Source organism: Kryptolebias marmoratus, linkage group LG6 (genome assembly GCF_001649575.2).
Source record: "Kryptolebias marmoratus isolate JLee-2015 linkage group LG6, ASM164957v2, whole genome shotgun sequence".
In the NCBI taxonomy this organism is placed as follows: Eukaryota; Metazoa; Chordata; class Actinopteri; order Cyprinodontiformes; family Rivulidae; genus Kryptolebias; species Kryptolebias marmoratus.
In genome coordinates this window covers 6,501,568-6,523,794 of record NC_051435.1, presented here as the reverse complement: position 1 = coordinate 6,523,794, position 22,227 = coordinate 6,501,568, and the positions used below count along the sequence as shown (strand labels likewise).

The window sequence follows — 22,227 nt, the reverse complement described above, 5'->3', positions numbered from 1 at the left end:
CAATCAATCAATCAATCAATCAATCAATCAATCAATCAATCAATCAATCAATCAATCAATCAATCAATCAATCAATCAATCAATCAATTAATCAATCAATCAATCAATCAATCAATCAATCAATCAATCAATCAATCAATCAATCAATCAATCAATCATTTATATAGCCCCCCACTACCTGTTAAAGTGCTTCCAATTAAAAACAGGAAGGCATGGCATAAAACCAAGAAATGAGTGATGTCTCAATAATACCATATCAGAATAAATGACGGTTTGACGGTTTCTCAACTAAACTAATCATCTCACAGTCATGTCTTGAGAACACAACATGAGTTCCTCCCCTTACCTATATGTCTTGCTTCTGCATGAACATGATTATTTCCTGCATGACAAGTTTCCGTTTGTGAGAGTTTGGAGGTTGACCATAAATAAGGGGTGGAAGGTTAGAAGCACAGACTGTTGGTCCTCTCCCTCTGCGCAGCCATGATACAAACAAGTCGCATCGTTTGCATGGCTCTGCTGTTTACCCTCACTGGTAATATCTGATTATTTTCTTTAAATATTTATTTTTAACTGTAACACTGCAGGAGATGGTTAAGATAGAAATAGATTTCAGTATTTTGAAATACCTGTTGCTTTTGTGATTTTGTGTTTATGTAGCAAAACATTGCTGTTATTTCCCTGTAATGTTTTGATTTGACCTTTTGGTTTCATGAAAGGCTCGACTGAGAACGGCATAGTAGGTGGTCGGGTTGCAAAGCCCCACTCCAGACCCTACATGGCATCACTCCAGATTGAAGGACAACATTCATGTGGTGGGGTACTGATCCAGAATAAATTTGTTCTAACTGCAGCCCACTGCAGAAAGTGAGTTGTTGTATGTCAGAACATTTTTTAGGTCACAAATAATATTAGATACCTATTCTTTTCTAATGAAAATTGTATAACTTGTGATTTATACCAATTTGCACAACTTAATTTGCAATATATTTAAAATAAAATTGCTATGAAGTTTTAAATGTATAGCCTGTTTTATTTCTGATGCTGAAAAAAGCTAAAATATTTGTTCATGTTTTTCAGGACTCAGGATCCTGAGATAACAGTGGTACTCGGTGCACATGACATCTCACAGGCAGAGGACAGTCAGCAAAAAATCCAAGTTGAAAAATACCATAAGCATCCAAAATACACTGGAGGGTTTGATTATGACATTATGTTACTTGAGGTAAAGTAAAACTATTAAGTATAAAAGTTCTTCAGATAATCAGATATCCAAGTAACTGCGCTGGTTTCTTTTGCAGCTACAAAAAAAGATTGAAAAATCCAAGTACGTGAGGAAGATTGAACTACCTGGTGAAGATGAAAAAATCCCTGCCAATGTTGCCTGTGATGTTGCTGGTTGGGGCCAAACTGGACCCCAAAACCCTGCTTCAAATCTTCTAAGGGAGACGAAAGAAAAGACACAATTTCCCTGTGAATGCAAGAATTTATGGAGAGAACATTTTAATTCTGAACATATGATGTGCACTCAGTCAAAGGGGGGAGTGTGCCAGGTAATAAATCAGTTAATATAATTCATTAAAATGTGACAAAATTAAGCAGTGTATATAATTAAAACATAATGTTGCTGATATATCATACAAGCTGTTTTTAGTAAAAAAAAAAAAGTGTTATCTCTTCTTTTCTTTAGGGTGACTCTGGTGGACCACTTATCTGCGACGCCAAGCTTCACGGCATTACTGCTTACACTGCTGAAGATAAATGTGAAAATCAAAGGTTTCCTCATGTTTTCACCAACGTTCGCTCATTTCTTCCCTGGATCAAAAAGGTGACTAAGAAATAAAGCAATACTTTTTGCTTTCTGCTTATGAAAAAAAAGTTCCAAAAAGCTTAAGTGTAGAAGATAGATAATCTTTTATAAAGAAAAGACCAGCATAGAAAATGTTAATCAAAAACAATAAAAATATATTGCTTGCATATGTCTCTTTATTTCTCAAAGGAGCTTAATGCCTTGTAAATCATCTGACATAGGGTTACCAACTAGTTAGAGATTTAGTTCTTTAAGTTCAGGTTTGTGTCAGTTAGTTAGTCACATTAAGCAGTGGGGGTAGGATTGTTTCCTGTGTGTCACTGGTGGCCTGAAGCAAAAAGAAAAACCCACATATGCAAAGATAAAACCACAGACCATCGTGAAAGTGTGCAAAGGAAAACTTCTTTCTGTTTGTGAAAATAAAATAAATAAATAAAAAATGTTTGTGGAAGAAATGTCCTCTAAACTTAAACCTTAGTTCACATTAGTAACAAAATTTTCACTCTAGGGTGAAAAAGTCCCAAGAATTAATGATTAAAATTCTGACATTTCATCTGTTTATGTCCAATGAGAAACAGTGAAGGTAAAACTAAACAGACTTTGGTCTATGGTATATATTTTGTTCATTTTTACCTGTAAAGTGTTGTGAAGTATATAAATATGCATGCATCTGTATAAAATTAAGGACAAGTATTTGAAGATATCTGTATTTATGAATGGATATCGTCTTAGACACAAAAAGTCTTTGGCAAGAATGTAAAGTCTCTCAAAAGACATGCAGTACTTAAGGTTTTAATACTTAAACTTTTGTAAAATTAGGTTTGAGCCAGATTCTAAAAGAAAAAGGGCTTTTCTTCTTCACATTACAATTCTTTTGGTATTGGTTTATTGTCTTGTTTTCCTGTTTGTTGCTCGTTTATGTCATCGTCCATTTGTCCTCCATCAGCACTTGTTTACCTGCCACGCCCATCTCCACCTGCGTGGCATTGCAATCACCCACCTGTGCCCACTTTCCATAATTATCCTCTGTATTTTAAACCCGGTCATCTCCTCCACATACTTGCTGGTTCATTGTTCGCTTGTAGCTTCATGCGTTGTCTGGTTGTTCCTCTCGTCTTGTGTCTCTAGTCTCCCATTGTTGCCTTGCCTCACCTTTTTGTATTTCTTAGGATTTTTGTCACGTTTAGTTTTGCTGTCCCGTCAGCTTTTTGTTTGCGTTTCTTTTATTTTTTCAAACAAATGAGTCTGCGCTCTGGGTTCATCTCATTCTCCACCGTTCCTGACAGATACTGTAATCTCCATGTTCCATCCTTCCATCAGCTCTGGCTGTTTTGGCCAGTTCTTTACCCCTGTGAGGTCATATTGACAGGAACTGCTATTTTCTAGTGAAACTGAGGAGTTCTTCCCATTTCTCGAGAAGTGTAAATAAAGCCTCTGCATTGCAAAAACCACACAGGTGACCATGAAAACCTGTTGCAAGAATGAAGATAGACTTCTCATCATTGTTATGGCATTTTATTTTACTGCTCAACCCTCAATGTTGCATCAGTAAATATGATCAGTGTCTCTCATTTACCAATTTTCTGTATCTGCTTAATAATGCTCAGGGTTGCAAGGGGGTGCCGCTTATCCCAACAGTCAGAACTCACACCTAAAACCAATTTAAAATTACCAATTAGCCTATTATGTATATTTCTTGACTATGTGAGGAAACTAGAACAAACAGAAAAAACAAACACACTTTATGCAAAAACCCAATTTTTCCTAATTGGCAACAGTTCAAACCATTATATCACCATGATGACCTCAGTAAAACTCCTTTACTTCAATTAAAGTCAAATTGATTTGTTTCTCCATCTACACCCTTGATTAATATGAGTGAATCTGCAGCTGCATCAGTTCAAACGAAAATTGCTGCTACTTGCTTTACCTTCAGCCATAAGCTTTGTTTGATCAGAGAAGCTGAAATATGAGCATTCTCGCTCCAAACACACAACCTTTTTGTTTTTAAATCAAACACATGCAATAATTTCTCCATTACAGCATCGAGTGGAGTGCCACCACACCCTTTTACTGTTAATGTCACTTAGGTGATTCTTTTATGAGTATGTGACTGCAGGTGAAGGCAATATGACGCAGATATTATCTAGTTAAGATTACTGTGCAGATAACTTTGATTATACATGCAGGAGGGTGAACATGAATGCAACTACAGTGTCCTGGAGCCCCACCTAGTGGATAACCAACTGAATTAACATCAAGTGGCCAAGCATGTCACTTAAAAATAGCAGTTTGGTCCTTTGTTGTCAACATATTTATTAAATCTTGAGCTTTGATATTTTAACTGCCTAGTATTGCAGTGCAAATAGGGTCACAGAGCATCAATTTAGAACAATTTTGATAATAATAATAATTAAAAACATAGAAGAAGGATTTTTATGCGTGCATTATGGTTGAGGACCAAACACCTTTCCCCTTAGATCAGCCTTTAGAGTAACAGCTGTTGTCACAGAAAGACAAGGATAAGAGTCTTTGTGTCTGTTTTCACAAAGAACAACATGTCAGAACCTAAATATCTGATTTGATATGTAATTTAAAATTAACACACTCCAATAAATACATGCATAGATAAAAAAAAATAAAACAAAGACATGATTGATGTCTCAATAAGTACATAATGAGAACAAATATCAGTTTGACAGTTTCTTGACAAACCAGCCTAAGGGATCGTTTCACAGTAGTGTCTTGAACTTGAAGCAGTTAGGAAGGTGTGAATGCATCTTGTTTGTGCATGAACATGTTTGACACCTGCCCACAAAGTTTTTTGGTGAGAGTAAGACTATAAAAGGTGTGGTGGGGGTTCAGAAACCAAGACTGTTCAGCTTTTTCCTTTGTGCAGCCATGATGCAAATGAGCTGCATCATTTATGTCCTTCTGCTGGTCACCATTAGTGGTAAGATCAGATGACCTTTTTTAATTAACAGCATAAAATGTACATTTATTTCCTTGTTTGTTTTTTATCAGTTTTATCTTTTTTGTCTTATAAAAGGGGCCACTGAAAGTGGCATAGTAGGTGGTAAAGTTGCAGAGAAGCACTCCAGACCCTATATGGCATCGATCCAGGTTGATGGGCAACACTCGTGTGGCGGGGTTCTTATCTGCAAAGATTATGTTCTAACTGCAGCCCACTGCAAAGAGTGAGTGTGTTTGGCAGCAACTACAAATTCTCTGCTTTTTATGTCCTAAGGGCACAATTCAGAAGCATCAAATGAAAATATAGATAAATTTTTTTAATTAATAATTAGTCCTTGTTTTTCAGTTGTTATCGTGACATGACAGTGGTACTCGGAGCACATGACATCAGCCAAAAGGAGAAAAGTCAGCAAAAAATCAATGTGAAAAAGTACTACGTACATCCGAAATTCAATGGCAAATATGACTATGATATTATGTTACTTAAGGTAAACTAACACTATAAAGACTTATGTCATTATCTTTAGTTTAGTTTTTCATTCAACTTCTGCTTATTTAAATTTGAAGAGTTAAAGCTGCATTATTTGATCGTGCAGAAATGTAAACTGTTCTCCTTTACAAAACTTTGACACATAAATTAAAGGGGGATTTTTTTATGAATCACACATTAAAGTACGGTTTTCTTTTACAGCTAGAAAAAAAGGCCAAACTGAATAAGTACGTAAAGCCGCTTAAACTACTTGAGAAAGATGAAAAAAATCCTGACAATGTTGTCTGTGATGTCGCTGGCTGGGGCACAACTGGACCAGAAAAGCCTCTTTCAAATCTTCTGAAGGAGGCCACAGAGAAGACACTGTCTAGTGTTGATTGCAAAAATATATGGAAAAAAAATTTCATTTCCCAGCATATGATTTGTACTACCTTTAACAAAAAGGACGGAGGGGTGTGCCAGGTAACTAAACATTATTGAATCCCAATGTGAAAAAAAAAACACATTTCAAATATGTCCTTTTGTTTTGTTTGTTTCTTTAGGGTGATTCTGGTGGACCACTTATCTGCAACACCAAGCTTCAAGGCATAACTGCTTACACTGCTGAAAATGCCTGTGATGATTCCAGTTATCCCCATGTCTTCACTAAAATTCACTTCTTTCTTCCCTGGATCAAGACGGTGATGCGAAAATAAGACAACACTTTTCCCCTCTTGATTACATAAATAAATAAATTAACTGTAGAAAGTATTTAGTCAAAAAATATTTAGCATATAGAAGAGAAAAATTGAAGTTTATACTTGCAAATTCTACAATAAAAAGACGTTGCGTGTGTATGTGTGTCTCCTTGTGGCTTTTTGTAAATTAGCTGCAACTAGTTATAAATTTAGGTTTAAATCAGTCCCATTAAGCTGAGGAGATGACTTGAAGCCTCAAACCCCACAGATGCACACAGGTGGACCAACACCAGGATTCAACCATCACACCGTTAACAAGCAAATTAATTAACTCAAATTAGAGCCAGACTTACTACACCTTTGACTCTATGTTTAAACAAATGTTAAATCATAATATAAAATAGATCATTCCCACTGAACATGCAAATCTTCATCTAGACAAATTATTCTCTCCTCTACATTATCTAGCCTTGCTGTGAAAAATCCTTGTATTAAAAATGTCACCTACTTATGTGATGTATTTTGTTCTGTGTGACTGAAGGTTAAGGCGTTATACATCACTGTGCAAGTGGACTAAAAGCTTGTTTAAATATATAAGTTAACACTTTTGTCATCAGTAGTTTTAAAACATCTAAACTGTAAGATGTTTATTAAAAGCATGTGAGAATAAAAAAAGAGAATTCAATCAAAGTCAGGACCAAGCACGTGGCCTAATTCTTTGCTATTCTGACACTGCAACAAGAGTAGTCCGCAAGAGGAAGTTTAGGTCTGCCTTTTGAGAACAATGAAAGTGAAATCACATTGTGGACAGGAAAAAAACAGAGAAGAAGGACTGAATGTTTGGTTTGGTGTGAAAATTGTGAGGGTCTTTGTGTGGATTGTGGTTAAACCGACCTAAATACCCTTTAACTAGTAACAATAGCAAACTGACAGGAAAAACAACCTACTGAGAATAAATAATAAAAAAATAGATCCCCTCATTATAAGTTTGTACAATTTCACAGAGGGCATGACCTAAATTTCTGATTTGCTATAAAGTTAAAAGTTACTCTCTTCCAGTTAACCAAAAATTAAAACAATGGTAAATTTGGAGAGTATTTGATGACTCAGTACCAAAAACAAATGTCAGTTTGAGTTTCTTGATAAACCTGGTAAAGGAATAACCTCTGTAAGTTAGGTGTGAATGCATCTCTTGCTAAGTGTGAACACCCACCCACAAAGTTCCTGTACGTACAAATTTGTAGGTTGACTATAAAAAGTGGGGTGGGGGGCCAGACAACCACACTGTTCAACTTTTTCCTCTGTGCAGCCATGATACACACAAGCTGCTTATTCTCCATCCTTCTGCTGGTCACCATCACTGGTAAGAGATTAGTTTTATTGGCAGCGACCCATCACATTTCAATTTTATTTGCAAAAAATATATAATTTACCAGTGACGGTTTTACTGATTTGATCTTTTTGTTTCATGAAAGGGGCTACTGAGAGTGGCATAGTGGGTGGTCGGGTTGCAAAGCGCCACTCCAGACCCTACATGGCATCACTCCAGTTTCAAGGACACCATTCATGTGGTGGGGTACTGATCCGGAAGGACTTTGTTCTAACTGCAGCCCACTGCAAACAGTAAGTTTGTTTGGCAGCAGAAACGTTTCCACATAAAGCGGTTTTTATTAAACGGTAATTGAAGCTTTATGCTGGACGCCTTTGTTTTAGTAAGCAGTTCAGTTTGCTTCTTTTTCACATTTTCTGTTTGTTGGTGTTGGACCCATTCAGTGGATTTTTGGATCCAACCATCCATTTTCTTTAACAGCTTTTCCGTGCCAGGTCACGGGGAGCTGGTGCTTATCTCCAGCAGCCATGGTGTGAGAGGCGGGGGACACCCTGGACAGGTCACAAGTCCTTTACAGGACCACAATCATTCATGCTCTCACTCATCTAATGACAATTTAGAGTTACGAATGAGCCTAACAGGCATGTTTTTGGTCTAACACTAAAATGAAATTCAGTGTGGTAGTACTGAGGAGTCATTCCCATTGCATCTGCTCTGTAGGGTCTCTTTAATGTCACAGGTAATAACCCCTGAATTAATGCAAATTTTCTCAGCATATTCAGCTTTTTATTACTGTAATTTTCTAAAGATCTGCATAAAATAATTTGCAATTTATTACAATGAATACTGCATTATTTTACATTGATGATAGCAATAAAACAAATAAGGAAATTGCTGTCTAGAGTTTTAAATGCTATGTCCTCTAAGTTCATTTTAAAATACTAAACACTGGTGTTAAACAGCACTAAATTATTCTTGTTTCTCAGGCCTGATGCACGTGAGATGACAGTGGTTCTCGGAGCACATGACCGAAGCAAGAAGGAAAAAACTCAGCAACTCTTCCAAGTGGCAAAATACTTTCAGCATCCAAATTACACTGGGGGATATGACTACGACATTATGTTGCTTAAGGTAAACTAAAACTGTGAAAAAAAGAGATCATTTATGAAAACAAATTCCTAAAAAGAAAAAAAAAAAGATAATATCAATCTCTGTCAACTATGTGGTTTTGTGTAGTTTATTTTATCAGTCACAATCGATGTTTAAATGTAATGAAAACTTAGAGTTGAATAATAAACCAAATGTCCCTCAAGGGATGAATAATGTCACAAATCTTCCTACACATAAGACTGTTTACCTATCTGATTTTTTTTTTTTTAATAAATCACTAATAAGTAAAAAAAAAATGAAGGAAATTGCAGCTACTGTCATTTTAAGCTATACTGTGTTTTTGTTTACAGTTGAGAACCAATGCTAAACTGGATAAGTACGTCAATCTGATTGGAATACCAAAGAAGGATGGGAAGACCCCTGCTAACGTTAACTGTTCTGTTGCTGGCTGGGGCAGAACTGGACCCAAAAAGCCGACTTCCAACGTTCTGAAGGAGACCACGGAGAAGGTACAATTCGACTCAGAGTGCCGAAAGGCTTGGGGAGAATATTTCCATCCTCTGCGTATGATTTGCACCAAGTTCGACAAGAAGAAGGGAGGAATATGTGAGGTAATGAAACAATTCATAAAGTGCCTCAAAATATTAAAACAAACATTTCAAAGAACAAAAATACACACAGAACATTCTACAAACTGATTTTATTTGTGACAATTAAAACAAACAAGTGTTATATCTTGAAAGCCTATAATCAAGTCTTCCTCCTGCCTTTTCTTTAGGGTGATTCTGGTGGACCACTTATCTGCAACACCAAGCTTCAAGGCTTAACTGCTTACACTGCCCTGAATGAATGTGATAATCCAAAATATCCTCATGTTTTCACTAAAGTCAGTTTCTTTCTTTCCTGGATCAAGAAGGTGATGCAGAATTAAGGCAATGCCAGCTTTTTTTGTTGCTTATTAAGAAATAAAAGGATTGCTAAATGAGGATGAAAAATGTTGTAGAGGAAAGAAAGACTGATTTGAATGTGCCACAGAAAATTATATGAATAATATATATATTACAAAATCTACAATAAAAAGAAATTTGCTCTTGCGTGTCTATTTAAGCACTTTTGTAAATTATCTATAAAAGGGTTTAATCATCTATTTAACAAGTCAATTCGACAAGGGCCAGTCACAGCAGGTGGTGGAGGAGTTTTCTGAGAGCCAAAGGTGACATGAAGTGTATAAAAAAACCCACAGATGCACAAATGAAACCACAGACAACTGCATGTGCATTCATGACTGTTAATCATAGTGCAAACTTTTGAAGTTGAATCTCTTTCTGTCTGTGAAACCCGCCATCTGTAACGAAAACAAAATACACGACAGGGATAAGCTCTCTTGAACTTACACTTTATTTAATATCAGAAAACAAAATAACAAAAATCAAACTCACCTGACTTGGATCTTTGGTGAAATATCTCTTCTCTATTACCTGTGAAGAGGATGGATTTTAAAATTAGTGCTACTTTGAAGTTCACACTGACAATTAAATCCTGAATGAAGCATCTTGTTTCGCTGTGGTAAACTTTACTGCTATTTGTTTTTAACATTTTAACTCTGGGAGAGATCAAAGGACAGAGAAGGAAGATTTTATGTTGAGATTTTATTTTATTCATCTGAGGATGACTTTTGAGATACGTCACATCAATATTTGCATTTCTGCAGACCTTTGAAGAAAGGCTGAGCATTTATAGCATCAGATATGGGAGAATAAAAGAGGATGAGAATTTTTGAAATATACTGTATATTTTTATCCCATTATTTTTGTGGCCAATAAGATCCAAATAGTGGCATTAAAAAGCTGAACACGAGGTGACGAAACTGCTGCTCATAAAGCAGCCTTTGAGGCTGGGATGACTGTGTGTTGTTGGTACACATTCATTTAAACCGACGGTCTCATACATACTGCATTTAAATTTTGATATGTTCTTTTTACTCTACATGAAAACTTTCAACCACAAATATTTACGCTTCATCTGAACATTGTTTCTGAAACATTAATCCAGTGAACAAAAGCTGCTGTCTGTAAGGGAAATATTTAAGGGTTTGTGAGTGAACAATCATCTGTTTGACAGTCTGCCCCGACCCGAGCATCACCTGACAACACGTAGCAGAACTCGGGTTTCTCACCTTGTCATAGAACCTGCTAAGTTTCACAGCATTTGTTGTGCCAGCAGCAAGGTATTTTGGGTTGGTGCAGTCCTGAGAAAAGAAGAGATTATTTCAGCCACAAAACCAGAACAGCTTTTTCTGATTCTTTTGCTTTTTTTTTTTGGTGGCAACTCACAGTTGTAAGTGTAGGAGGTGTTAGTGATTAAAACAATAAAACATGTTTCGAAATCAGTCACACACATAGAATCGTGTTTGGAAGAAAGAAAAACAAAACTATTTTTTTTAATTTTACAAAAGTGAACTTTACAAGGTTTTTTTTTTTTTTTTTTTTTTAAAAATACCAAAAATAGATTTGCTTATTCCTCATTCAAAATAGTGCAATTACAGAAATATTTTTTAAGAATCGTGCATATAAACATTATATCTGAATTTTATCACACACTTTGATCAAAGAACAGCCACAAGTATGCAAAAATTACGAGGACTTTGTTGAATTTATTTATACTCAAAGTGTATATATTTGATGCACATTAATCTTTCTGAATGCATTAATAATTTAGTTCCATTGTGATTAAAAAACAAGTTATTTAAAACAAGAAGACCTACGAGATTGATCTCCTCTGCATTGAAGTCTTCAGACAGGAAGGCCGTCCGAGTCAGAACCTCATTCCGTTTGTTCTCTGGAATCTGATCAAACTTGGTCCCGATCAGCAACAGAGGCAGTGGGTTCTCAACAAACTGCTCTCTGTCATATTCACTGCAAAATTAAAAGAAACACTCATCAGTAACTCTTCACAAGTTGTAATCTTGACACCAACAAATGTTTGGATTTCTTGTGTTGTACAGAATAAAACGTACCCATTTGAGACGATGATTCCTGTTGGAGAGGAATCCTTGTATATTGCTTCTAGTGTCCAGCGGTAGAGATTCTGAGAGGATTTCTTATTTGTCAAATCATGCACCAACACAATTCCTAAAGAAAGACCCCCCCAAAAAAAACAACAAAACATCATTAAATAACATATACTTTATGATGTCAAAATCATTTGCGCAGTCATATAAAACCTCTTTTACCGTTAACAGAATTGTAGAAAACTGCTCTTGTGCTTTTGATGCTGCTGGCACTGCCAACAGATCCGCCGACATCCCAAAGTTCAATGTAGAAGGTTTTCTCATCAGGGGTTCCCTCTTTGTAGTCGTGAATCTGTAGTTGAATAAATATGTTGGGATCTCAGTTATCGTAATCCTTTAATAAATCTGTATGATGAGAGGGACAGTTTAGATGCTTTGAATAATATAATGGGCTGATGTTAAGCTGTAAATACACCTGAAAACAAATTTTAGAACCCAGAGACATTAAGCTACTTTGGTTCTAGCACATTTAATTTTAAGATTTCCTGTACTATGGTGTCACATACTTAATGACAATAACAAAGACACAAATATGTATTATGTATCATACCACATTTAAATGTGTGCACTACACATTAGACACACACAGACTGGTTACAAACTTTAATTTAGTTAAACGTGAATGATGTTGGACCTGCTTACCCGTACGTCCACAGAGCAGCCAACAGTCCAGGAGGGATTCCCTAAAACTTGATTCTGACAGAGCAGATGAACCAAGGAACTCTTCCCCACCCCTGGGAAGGACAAACACAAAATGAACCAGTGTTATGTGTTTCAGCATGTAGTCTGTCCTTAGGACTAAATTTAATTTGTTTTGATTTCATTTCAAAGCCAGCCGGACAATTACAAGCTAAACGATTGTCTTTTTGCAATTTTACTTTCACGTAAACATCGTGCATTTCTTCTATGAAAAGTCAAATGTTTGTGGGCTAGGCTGAGCTTCAAAAGTTTTAAGATCCTAACTTTAATCGAGCATTTGTGGGTGACAACACGGAACGACCAGCTAGTTTCAGCCTCTCGATTAAGATTTAAAGGGTTTATAAACAGGGGAAACTGCGAACAGAATAAATATTTTTTTACAACTAAACAGAGGTTTACAAATGAAAGGGTGTCAATTGTGAAAATAACGTGTAACTTACCGGAATCTCCCAAAACTAATATTTTTACTCTATCAAGCGTAGCCATTTTTATTATAAAGTGAACCGGAAAAACAAATTTAAAGCCCACCCAGCAGACTCTGTTCTGCACTCTGATTGGGTTAAAGAAACGTCACTCAGTCTCGCGTGGCCAATGGGGAAATTGTGGTTGCCTTTTTGCTTCCGGAGTTCTCAAAATAACTCGTTAAGCGCGTTAGCTAATCTAGTAGCCTCGAGATTTAGAGGCGCAGAAGTGAGTTAAATGTGATCTAATCATATCTCACAAAATTAGTTTGAAATGACGTAAGGTGTGGTTTATGTTTTTACTGGAGAAACAGAAGGAGTAACAGGTAAGACTAATGTTTGCTACCTATAGGCTTACGAACTTGTGTTAAATCAGTCGCACAACATGCGATAAACTTGTTTAGACAAAGATAAATAAGCCTTTTGTGTGGAGACCTCAAGGTAACTTGCAGGTAAAATGTTGTATACGTACCAGTAACAAGATTAACTTACCTCATTGGTTATGTCTGTGTCTTTGGTTAGTATTTGAGCACAGCTTCATGAGGCAAAGCAAAAAATGAAGGGTAGCTTAAGACATTTGCACACCAATGTATCCTAATTCGGATGAAATCATTTGAATTCAGATTGGATTATGAAGATGGTTGAAGTGTACTTTTGCATTTAGTACTCCTAGCCTACTGCTAATTATCACTCCTTATTCTTGGTTAAGATTAAAAAAGCTAAAACTATCAACCCAAAAATCCGATATTTTAGAACAAACAAAAACTAACAGAGTAGCAATGATTTAAACATTATATACATACTACAAATATTAACAGGAGACAGACTAGATTACCAGAACTAAGGAAGTGCAGTAACAACAATATTCTGTATAAGCTCTTATATCTTAGTGGGAAGAGATTTGTCTTTGTTTAAGCCATTATTTAACCTGAAAAATAATTATTTTATCCTCCTATCTTCTTTATTTCTTTACCCAAGAAGACAGATTCCAGCATTTTTCAAAATCTCATTTCTCTCCATAGTCCCAAGATGACTGAACCAGAGCTACTAACTGAGGTCCCCGCATCGCTGAAGAGGCTTGCCAAGCAGGTCGTGAGGGGTTTTTATGGTGTAGAACATGCCTTGGCCCTGGATGTGCTGATTCGTAACCCATGCGTGCGGGAGGAGGATATGCTGGAGCTGCTGAAGTTTGACCGGAAGCAGCTGCGCTCTGTGCTCAACACTCTGAAAGCAGACAAGTTCGTTAAGTGTCGCCTGAGAGTGGAGACGGCTCCTGATGGCAAGACAACACGCCACAACTACTATTTTATTAACTACAGGTTTTATAATTTATTTTGTAAATTCATTTTAAATTGCATTTGACAGTAAAGTTGATCTTGAGAACTAAAGGTTATTTTTGCTTTTCTTCAGGGTATTGGTCAATGTGGTAAAGTATAAACTGGATCACATGCGACGGCGCATTGAGACAGATGAACGAGACTCCACCAACCGCGCCTCCTTCAGGTGCCCCTGCTGCTTCTCCACCTTCACTGACCTGGAGGCTAATCAGCTTTTTGATCCTATGACAGGTAAACACGAAACACAAACTGTGTTTGGCTTGTAGCGTGTGTGTTGTGTTGCTCTTTGTCAGGCTTGGAGAGCAGAAAGAGGTTTGACAGTTTTGTAGGAACTGTACAGTTAAAATTCAAATTGCATTTTAAAAAAAAGGGAGTGCAGAAAGCTATGGAATTGCTTTTCCTTTTTTAAGATGCTGACCCTGACTATGATTGTTTGGGTTTACTGATACTATACAACGTACTAACAACATTGTACTAACTCTGTTAGAACAACGTTCAACATGTAGAATTGATTCAAATAAAATTGTTAGTGCAGTCATTTAATGACTGTTCATTATGAAAAACCTAACTCACTGAGTTGTACATGTATTTATAATAAAAAAATTGCTCCAATTTGCAAGCAGACGTTGGTATTGGGTGGAGTCTGGACAGCCGTTTCGTTCAAATAAGATCCAACAATGAAATTTAGTAAATTTAAAGCTATCAAACATGAAATGTGGACAGTTGCATATCCCTTATTTGTGTTGTATTTTCTAGACATTCCTACAACCCAGAAGATGAATAGTTTTGATCAACATTTAGTAATAACTCGTTTTTCTTCAGTAAGACGTTCTGTGTGCTCATCTTATGCTCACCAATTAACAGTTAACTAATTAAGTTTCTGCTGAACATTTTGTGAACTCTTATATAGATACTCATCACTTGTTGGTGTGCGTATCTGACTCTGCTGGTGACACTTGGATCAGTGTGTCGTTCACCATCAGTCGTCCTGTAGCTCTTGCATAGATTTGCCCAGCAGGGAGATAGATCGACAGTACGGTGCAGGGATAATCTGCTCACTAAAACTGCGTTCAAGCTGACATCTAGTCAATTCTGTTCGTGGGCAAATAATGTATTGATCATGCCAAACTGCAGTTTGACGTTTTTAATTGTACGCAGAGCCGTTTGCCTCTAGATGGCAGTGAAAGCACATATTTAAATGGATTAATTAACACTGGGGAACTCAGAAGGCAATAAATCCCTGAATTGCTGTATCTGCAGTAAAAGAAACACTATAACATTTCTACATAAATAATCATTAAGTTGTTAATGGACATTTAAATAAAAGGGTGTTCACATTTTTTTTTTTGTCATTTTGCATTTATTTGCTTATTTTTCATCTTCCTTCCTTTGAAAATGACCTTCTGTCATAGCTTTTAACAGCAAATAAAAGTATAAGATAAAATAAAGGTTTCATTCTTAATGTTTAGACAAAGTAAACCCAAAATGCTTTATAAACTTAAAGATATTGTTGCCGGCTGCTCAGATATGCTGCTCATACTCATCTTCCTCTTCTCATTCATTTGCTTGATTGGTAATTGGAAAGAAGATGTGAAAATAAATTAATGTTATTTTGAATGTTGTGACCTCAAGAAATTCTCAGAAGAAATGATTTTCTTAATGTGTGTTTTGTTTCCTTCCTGTGTGTCCCTTTTACAAACTAGTTGTTTCAGGAAGGGCTTGCAGCTTTCTAAAATAAACTTGCTTTCAAATGGTCATCACACCACATACCAGTGGGAGTTGTTGATTTGAGCAGGTTGTTTTTTTTCCAGATTTAAAAAATGCACCCATATTTTATTTTCCTCATGTTGGTGTTGTAGATAAACATTTCAAGATTTCACACACTTAAACAATTATAGTTAAAAGTCTTTATTTGGCATTTGTACACATGCACTTGGTCTGGGGACAAGGGGATTCTTGTGTAGAGCTTAGAGTCAAGAGAAAACAATAACAGTAATAAAAAGACAAATAAGAACATGAAGCAACGAGCTATTTATATTGCACTGTTATTTCTAGAGTGAACGCTGGTTCACCCTTTGGGTTTAAAATCATCAGTTGACTGAAATCACCTCAGCATGACTGACTCACCAAAGTTCTTTGTCCAGAACAACAAAGTAGGGTTTGGGAAATGTGCAATGTTAAAATATTCTCATCTTTAGCAGCATTCTCGATACTGGTCAAGGATAGTTGCAAACAAACAAAATTTAGTGCTGAAACATTAGGCAAAGTGTGCAGAAGATGCAATACTTGGAACAGAAGACTGAGAATATAGTTTATCAGATTTAAGTTGAATTTTCTTAAATAAATGAATTCAAGTTATTTCTCTACTTGAAATGATGAGTTTATTTCTCTCAGAAGATACAGACTTCATCAGGCATTTGTTTTCTTTTCTTTCACTTTTTGCAGTAGTCATAGGCTGCACCAAACATATTAAATTGTTGCAAGAATACTCAGTGTTTTTCAGCATCAGGGTAAGGTTTATTTAATTTAGCAGTTATTCATTGACTTTTATAACATGCATTTTTGGGGGACTTAAAAACCACATTTGGTATTCTGAACTGGAACTGGTTTATTCATGAAGCACCATGCTTATATTTTCTACCAGCCTGAAGGCTAATTTCCAACCATCCAGCAGTGTGTGTCGTTTGTGCCACCAGCATTCCAACTAATCTTATTGTTCAAGTCTAGGACAAGTCATTTGTTAGAATGTGTTTAAAGTAAATTCCATAGACATTCTCAGTTTTAAAGGTGAATCAGAGAGGAAGTAAAGAACCAGGCAGGTTGGTAGACTTAGAATCAAGCTGCATACGGCCTATATCTATATAGAACAAAATGTACCCTGCAGATTTGCTCTGTGTACTTTATTGTTGAAATTACAAATATAATTTAGTTTACTATTCTTCCCAACATTGATAAAAATACATTTCATAGCCAGTATAATGTTATGGTAAAAAGAGTCAAATCTTTCCATCTTTCTTATATTTTTACAGTTATTTTGCCAGGAGCTTTGCATTTGTCTCTGGTTTCTGTGCGGCTCTGAGGCCAGTTATTGTGCCACCTGACACAAGCTGTCAGAAATGAGTACCTTGATCTCACACGGTAATATGATGTTCTGATTGTCTCTGTGGGGCTAACAACACTCAGTGTGATCTCATAAGGATGGGAAATGACACTGCTGGTGTTCCAGCTCAATCTCAATCTGAAACACAAAGGAGAACCAGAACCCCGCAGCGCTGAATTTGCACAGTGTGCTTTGGAAATGTTGGAGCGTGTTTTATTTATTTATTTATTTGTATTTTATCTCTGTTCAAAACCTAATTTCTTCACCGTTTCCTCCTCAATCATTTTCCTTCCTCTCTAGTTTCTTTTTATTTGTTAAAGTAATGCAAATATCAAAACATTTCCTTTTGCAACAGTTTGTTTTGGCTAAAAATGCTTTAGGAGGTGGTCATATTTATAGTGACTGACTTTATTATCATTTCTGATTGCTCATGTTTAGCAATGGGTGCCCCCCCACACACACACACCATGTGCCTCAGGCTGAAATGTATGTGCGCTCTCTCGCTTTTTATTTTTCTCATTATCCTTTTGTGTAGAGACGAAGCAGACATGAGGTGTGTGCTAAAGTTGGAACAACTCCCATTACTGAAACTGAGATCAGGAAGAGAGGCAGATGGTCAAATGTGCCCTTCTCTTACTGTTTGGAAGCAAAGGGTGATGCACAGAGCAAACAACCTTCCTCTGCCCTCACATATATAAGTTAGTGTTTTGAAAATTATTGCCAGAATGAAATGAACTCAGTTGGGAGAAAATTATCTACAATCTAGTAACTTTGCCGTGCATTAACGGACTAATTCCTAAACAAATGTTTATCTGCAGTGAGAAGTTTTGTCTGAAAAAGGCTACCTCACAGCCCACACACTAAACTAACAGATATGTTATGCACAAAACTTAATATCTAAAGTTGCAAAATATAATTTCAAATCTGATTTCTTCTCATGCTTGTTTTTCTAAACAAGACAAGAAATAACTGCAGTATTATATGAATACTACCACGTTAGTCTTTTTTTTTTCTTAAATCTGCCTAACATCAGCTTTCCAGAATGGCTACATCTTACTAATAATTCCTAATATCAAACTGAACATGTACACAGAGTAGGGAAGGTTGGTATGCATTACTTTGGTTTAAAAATAATGTATAATGTACGTTCATTGCCAAAGATTATGTATACATGGTCTCTGCCTCATTTTAAATTATTGTTATTATTTTTTATCCGCAGGCACGTTTTGCTGCACATTTTGCCAGACAGAGGTGGAAGAAGATGCATCCGTATGTCCTGATGCCAGGACACTGGTGGCACGCTTTAATGAGCAAATCGAGCCCATCTACGCCCTCCTACGCGAGACCGAGGACATTAACTTGTCTCATGACCTGCTTGAGCCTGAGCCTGCAGAGATCCCTGCTCTCAAGCAGAGGTCAGTTCCTTTCAAGCCTCACAGCCATGTGCCACTTATCACCTCAGACAGAAAGCATCTTTCAGGTCACATCATGAACTACGCTCTCTGAAAATAAATTAAATTCAGCATAAGTGTTAGAAGCTGTTTTAGCATCACTTATTAACTGCTTGTGCCACAGTGGAGTTGTAATAGAGTTGTAATTTGAAATGGATGGCATTTATATATAAAAAATGGCTTTAAATTAGATGTTTTTGTTTTCTCTCTCCTCCAGTCGTGAACGTGCTGCAGCCTCTGGAGCAAACGCTGCGAGCGGACCACATCGTGAGGCTTGGTCTAACAAGGGATCATCCTACGCTGATTTGTACACTCAGAATGTGGTTATCAGTATGGAGGAGCAGGATCAGCAACAAAAACAGGCCAATGAGGGCAAAGCACCGAAGGAACAGCCTGTTTGGTTGACCCAGAGCACAGTACAGGGTGCTTATAGTGAGCCTGAAACCCTCAATAACCGTAAGGAACAGGTTTCTTTCATTGCATTTTGTTACCAGTCATATCTAAAATTGCTGCAGTCTTATAGAAAAAAATGGACCTTTTATCCATGCACCTTTTTCTTTTCTTCTTTTTCTTTAAACCTTCGTGGCTTTAAGCTCCGACAGAAACTCCTCAGTTCACTTTAGTTTGATAAACTAGGAGCAGTTTGCTACATTAGGGTTGTGTAGATGAGGGCAGTTGAGTTTAATGGTGTAGCGTTACGTCATTTGTTGTGTTGAATTTATTTTGGTCTTAATTTTCTTTGTTGCACATTTTTTAAATTAAAAAATGAATTGACCTAGTTCAGACTTGCATTTGTTCAGCAAAGTTAAGTCATTTAATAATATGAAAAGACAACAATATGAGTTCTCTGACCATTTTCAACTTAATAACTTTTAATTCAGTCTGATCTGAAGATCATCTAATTAAAGTTGTTCTCAAATTTGAATTCTCCCCTGGCAGGGCTATATTTTCACGTTGGTAACCTTTAAAAAGACTTTGACATAAATATACTAGCTTGTAATTCAATCATTCTTCCAAAAGCATTATCTCCTAAATATTTTGACCAAAAAAATCCAAAGAAAACTCACTGAATTAAACTGGAAGATGTTAAAGGTCATAATGAAATTTTGTAAACAAACACTAAACGGTCTGCTGTTAAAGCAGGGACAGATCTGTTTTTTGTTTTCTGAGTAGACTTTACCTTTTCTAAGTAGATAATATCCACATCATCTTCTCTTACTCTGCAAATCTTGAATTTGGGACTGAATCCCTTCCTCCTCTTAGCTCTTGGCTTTCTTGTAATTAGAAACATTAGTTTGTTTGTTTTTTTCAGAATATGCTCTGAGGAGCATGAGCTGGACTGTGACAAAAACAATCCAGAAGCTACTGTTTTTGTTATTTTTACAAAGAGAGCAGTGATTAAAGGTAAAGGTCACAGAAGCAAAGGCAGACAATTATAGGTTAACTGAGGTTATCTCCCTCTGTCAGGGTGGTCCTTCAGTAAGCTGTCTCATGCTGGCATTGTTTCTCTAACCAAGGGAATGTGGCAATCAGACCTGGTCAGACTTTCATTGGAGCATAATTGCTTAATTGAAATAATCAGGCTTGATTAGTCCATGGCTGAGCAAGAATTGCTCATTAGGAGAATCAATTCTTGTGGAAATTACATATATTAGGCGTTCCAAGCAGCCTTTCTCTAAGGTGGGTCTGCATCTATTTGTTATAAACTTGTTGACCTGCATGGCTTGAAAAAAGAAAAATAAAGAATGACATTTGATTGTGGCATTGTGTTTGAAATTTTAGGAGAGCTATTCCAAATTATTGCAATAATTTGGAATAGAAAATACATAAACTTCTATTTGCCTTTACAGAGTCTGCGCCAGTACAAAAATCTTAAATTTATTTAAAATTTGATGCTTAAAGTTAAAGGTTAGTTATTTTTATGTACAATGTTGATTATGTGATAATAGGAAAAACTCGTGTTTTTGCGAGGTAAAGTTAATGTATTGTGATTTTAAAAAAAAAAAAAACTTTTTTTTTGCTTGTTTTGTTTTCCTGTTAGCCCATTGTGTTTTGTTTTCCATTTAAGTACCATTTTTAAAACTTGTGAAATATAAGTTCAGGGTTATGATTGTTTACGTTGTTCTAAGCCTTAAGGTCACGGGGAATGTTGAATTTTTCATAAGCAATCTTGTTTCCACAGGTGGAGAGGTTGTACCCGGAGCCCAGGACGGAACAGCAGGTCATGGAATGGGTCTGGCAGATGAAAATGAGGAGGTGATGCGCGCCCTGCTCATCCACGAGAAGAGGAGCGGTGCAGGAGCAGGTGGAGGGGGAGCGAGCTCTGCTGCCAGGGGTCTTGCCTCCGCCACAGCTAATGCTAGTGACTCAGAGAGCGACACCAGTGAATCAGATGACGAGTCTCCCCCAGGTCCTCCAACTGCCACAGCCTCTCAGCATCGTGCTGACGAAGAGGACGAGGAAGAGGATGAGGATGACTTTGAAGAGGTGGGGGATGAGCCGATGGTGATGGTGGGAGGTCGGCCGTTCTTGTACAGGGAGGTGAGCCAAAGGCCTGAGCTGGTGGAGCAGATGTCTGTGCAGGAAAAGGAGGCGTACATTGAAATGGGACAAAACCTCTTCCAGGACATGTACTTCTAAATTTACAAGCACAGAATTTCTTTACACAGTTTGACAAAGGTTTTTGTTGCCCCACGTTGTCAGTGGTACTAGCTGCCCTCAGAGAAAAGAAAATACAAGATGCTGCTGAATAAATTTAATGCTTTGTCATTTTTTTTTATTTATTTTTTTTGTAAAAGCAAGTGTATGTTCTGCCAGTGTTTCTGCGATGATCACACTCTAGTATTCTGTCCAAAGTATTTTGGAAGTCACCAAGCCCAAAGGGAGCTGGCTATCTGCAAAGTGCCAACTGTTTAAAGTTTTTCTGTTTTTTTTTTTCCCAACTCCACATTCAACAGTTTGTGTACACCACTAGCGTTATAGCCTTTGTTTTCATGTGACAGACAGAAGGGACACACATTTTGTTTGAATCAATACACCTGTCCACACGCAGGCATGATATCTTATGTTTCAAGTCAGTTTTCCTGAATGGGCATAATTGCATTGATTGTGTGAGAACTGCCAAAAGATTTCAGAGCACTTAACAGTGTGGGGGCTGGACATGCTAAAAGACTGAACAAGCTGCTGCTTTCACTGTGCTGCCTGTTAGGACAATGTGAAAGGAAGAACGTCTTTTATTTTGTCTAAAACAATTCGACAGGCTTGATTTAAATCCCATCTCAGGCAAATGTAAAGAAAATGATTCTTCTTGGGTTGTTGTGTTAACAGTGAAACATTTGTAATTTTCACCAGACTGTAATAAAAAGATACTTTTCTGCCATGGAAATGTGCCATTAATGTCTCAGTGCAAAATTATAGTTATCTACCTTTAACTCAACAATACAAAACAACAGATTTAAAGTGTATGATATATGCAAGAGTTCTTTTCTGAAAGGTTGCAACTTTCTATTAATTGTTAAATTAAATTGCCTACACATTTTCTAGGGTTACTACAGCACATTTTACAATATTTGTAGAATATGCAAACTTTTTAGCCTTTGTATTTTTATATATTTGACAAAAACAACTTGAATTCAAGGCATAAAAACAAACAAAATAAATAACGTGAATAAAAATGGTTCAGGGTTGGTGGTTGGGAGGAAATTATTAAACCTGAGATG

At 36.6% G+C, this 22,227-nt stretch overlaps 4 protein-coding genes across 6 annotated transcripts; 3 read left to right on the top strand and 1 right to left on the bottom strand.

Moving 5' to 3' along the window:
- The first annotated feature begins 134 nt into the window (after positions 1 to 134).
- On the top strand, positions 135 to 6,362 carry LOC108238535 (mast cell protease 4). Of its 3 annotated transcripts, XM_017420672.3 has the most exons (7): positions 135 to 535; positions 720 to 867; positions 1,081 to 1,225; positions 1,302 to 1,553; positions 1,691 to 1,828; positions 4,860 to 5,007; positions 5,130 to 5,271. In XM_017420672.3, the coding sequence occupies exons 1-6, from the start codon at positions 484 to 486 to the stop codon at positions 4,878 to 4,880; spliced, it is 756 nt and encodes a 251-aa protein (XP_017276161.2). In that variant the 5' UTR covers positions 135 to 483; the 3' UTR covers positions 4,881 to 5,007; positions 5,130 to 5,271. The 3 variants fall into 3 exon arrangements, with proteins under 3 accessions (XP_017276161.2, XP_037831872.1, XP_017276162.1); XM_037975944.1 differs by lacking the exons at positions 135 to 535; positions 720 to 867; positions 1,081 to 1,225; positions 1,302 to 1,553 and adding exons at positions 5,475 to 5,735; positions 5,816 to 6,362 and having other exon boundaries at positions 1,703 to 1,828; XM_017420673.3 differs by lacking the exons at positions 135 to 535; positions 720 to 867; positions 1,081 to 1,225; positions 1,302 to 1,553; positions 1,691 to 1,828 and adding exons at positions 1,841 to 4,763; positions 5,475 to 5,735; positions 5,816 to 6,362.
- Positions 6,363 to 7,198: 836 nt separating this feature from the next.
- On the top strand, positions 7,199 to 9,484 carry LOC108238504 (granzyme B-like). Its single transcript, XM_017420640.3, has 5 exons — positions 7,199 to 7,313; positions 7,426 to 7,573; positions 8,267 to 8,411; positions 8,741 to 9,001; positions 9,169 to 9,484. The coding sequence occupies exons 1-5, from the start codon at positions 7,262 to 7,264 to the stop codon at positions 9,319 to 9,321; spliced, it is 759 nt and encodes a 252-aa protein (XP_017276129.1). The 5' UTR covers positions 7,199 to 7,261; the 3' UTR covers positions 9,322 to 9,484.
- On the bottom strand, positions 9,072 to 12,696 carry rabl3 (RAB, member of RAS oncogene family-like 3). The gene is made up of 8 exons (XM_017420641.3): positions 12,600 to 12,696; positions 12,103 to 12,194; positions 11,623 to 11,752; positions 11,407 to 11,521; positions 11,155 to 11,305; positions 10,567 to 10,638; positions 9,830 to 9,868; positions 9,072 to 9,735 (listed from the first exon to the last, which is right to left on the bottom strand). Exons 1-8 carry the CDS (start codon positions 12,643 to 12,645, stop codon positions 9,679 to 9,681), a joined length of 702 nt encoding a protein of 233 aa, XP_017276130.1. The 5' UTR covers positions 12,646 to 12,696; the 3' UTR covers positions 9,072 to 9,678.
- A 76-nt stretch (positions 12,697 to 12,772) lies between these two features.
- Positions 12,773 to 21,887, top strand: gtf2e1 (general transcription factor IIE, polypeptide 1, alpha). Its single transcript, XM_017420625.3, has 6 exons — positions 12,773 to 12,946; positions 13,643 to 13,939; positions 14,031 to 14,188; positions 18,277 to 18,472; positions 18,726 to 18,964; positions 20,691 to 21,887. The coding sequence occupies exons 2-6, from the start codon at positions 13,650 to 13,652 to the stop codon at positions 21,146 to 21,148; spliced, it is 1,341 nt and encodes a 446-aa protein (XP_017276114.1). The 5' UTR covers positions 12,773 to 12,946; positions 13,643 to 13,649; the 3' UTR covers positions 21,149 to 21,887.
- The last annotated feature ends 340 nt before the right edge of the window (positions 21,888 to 22,227 follow it).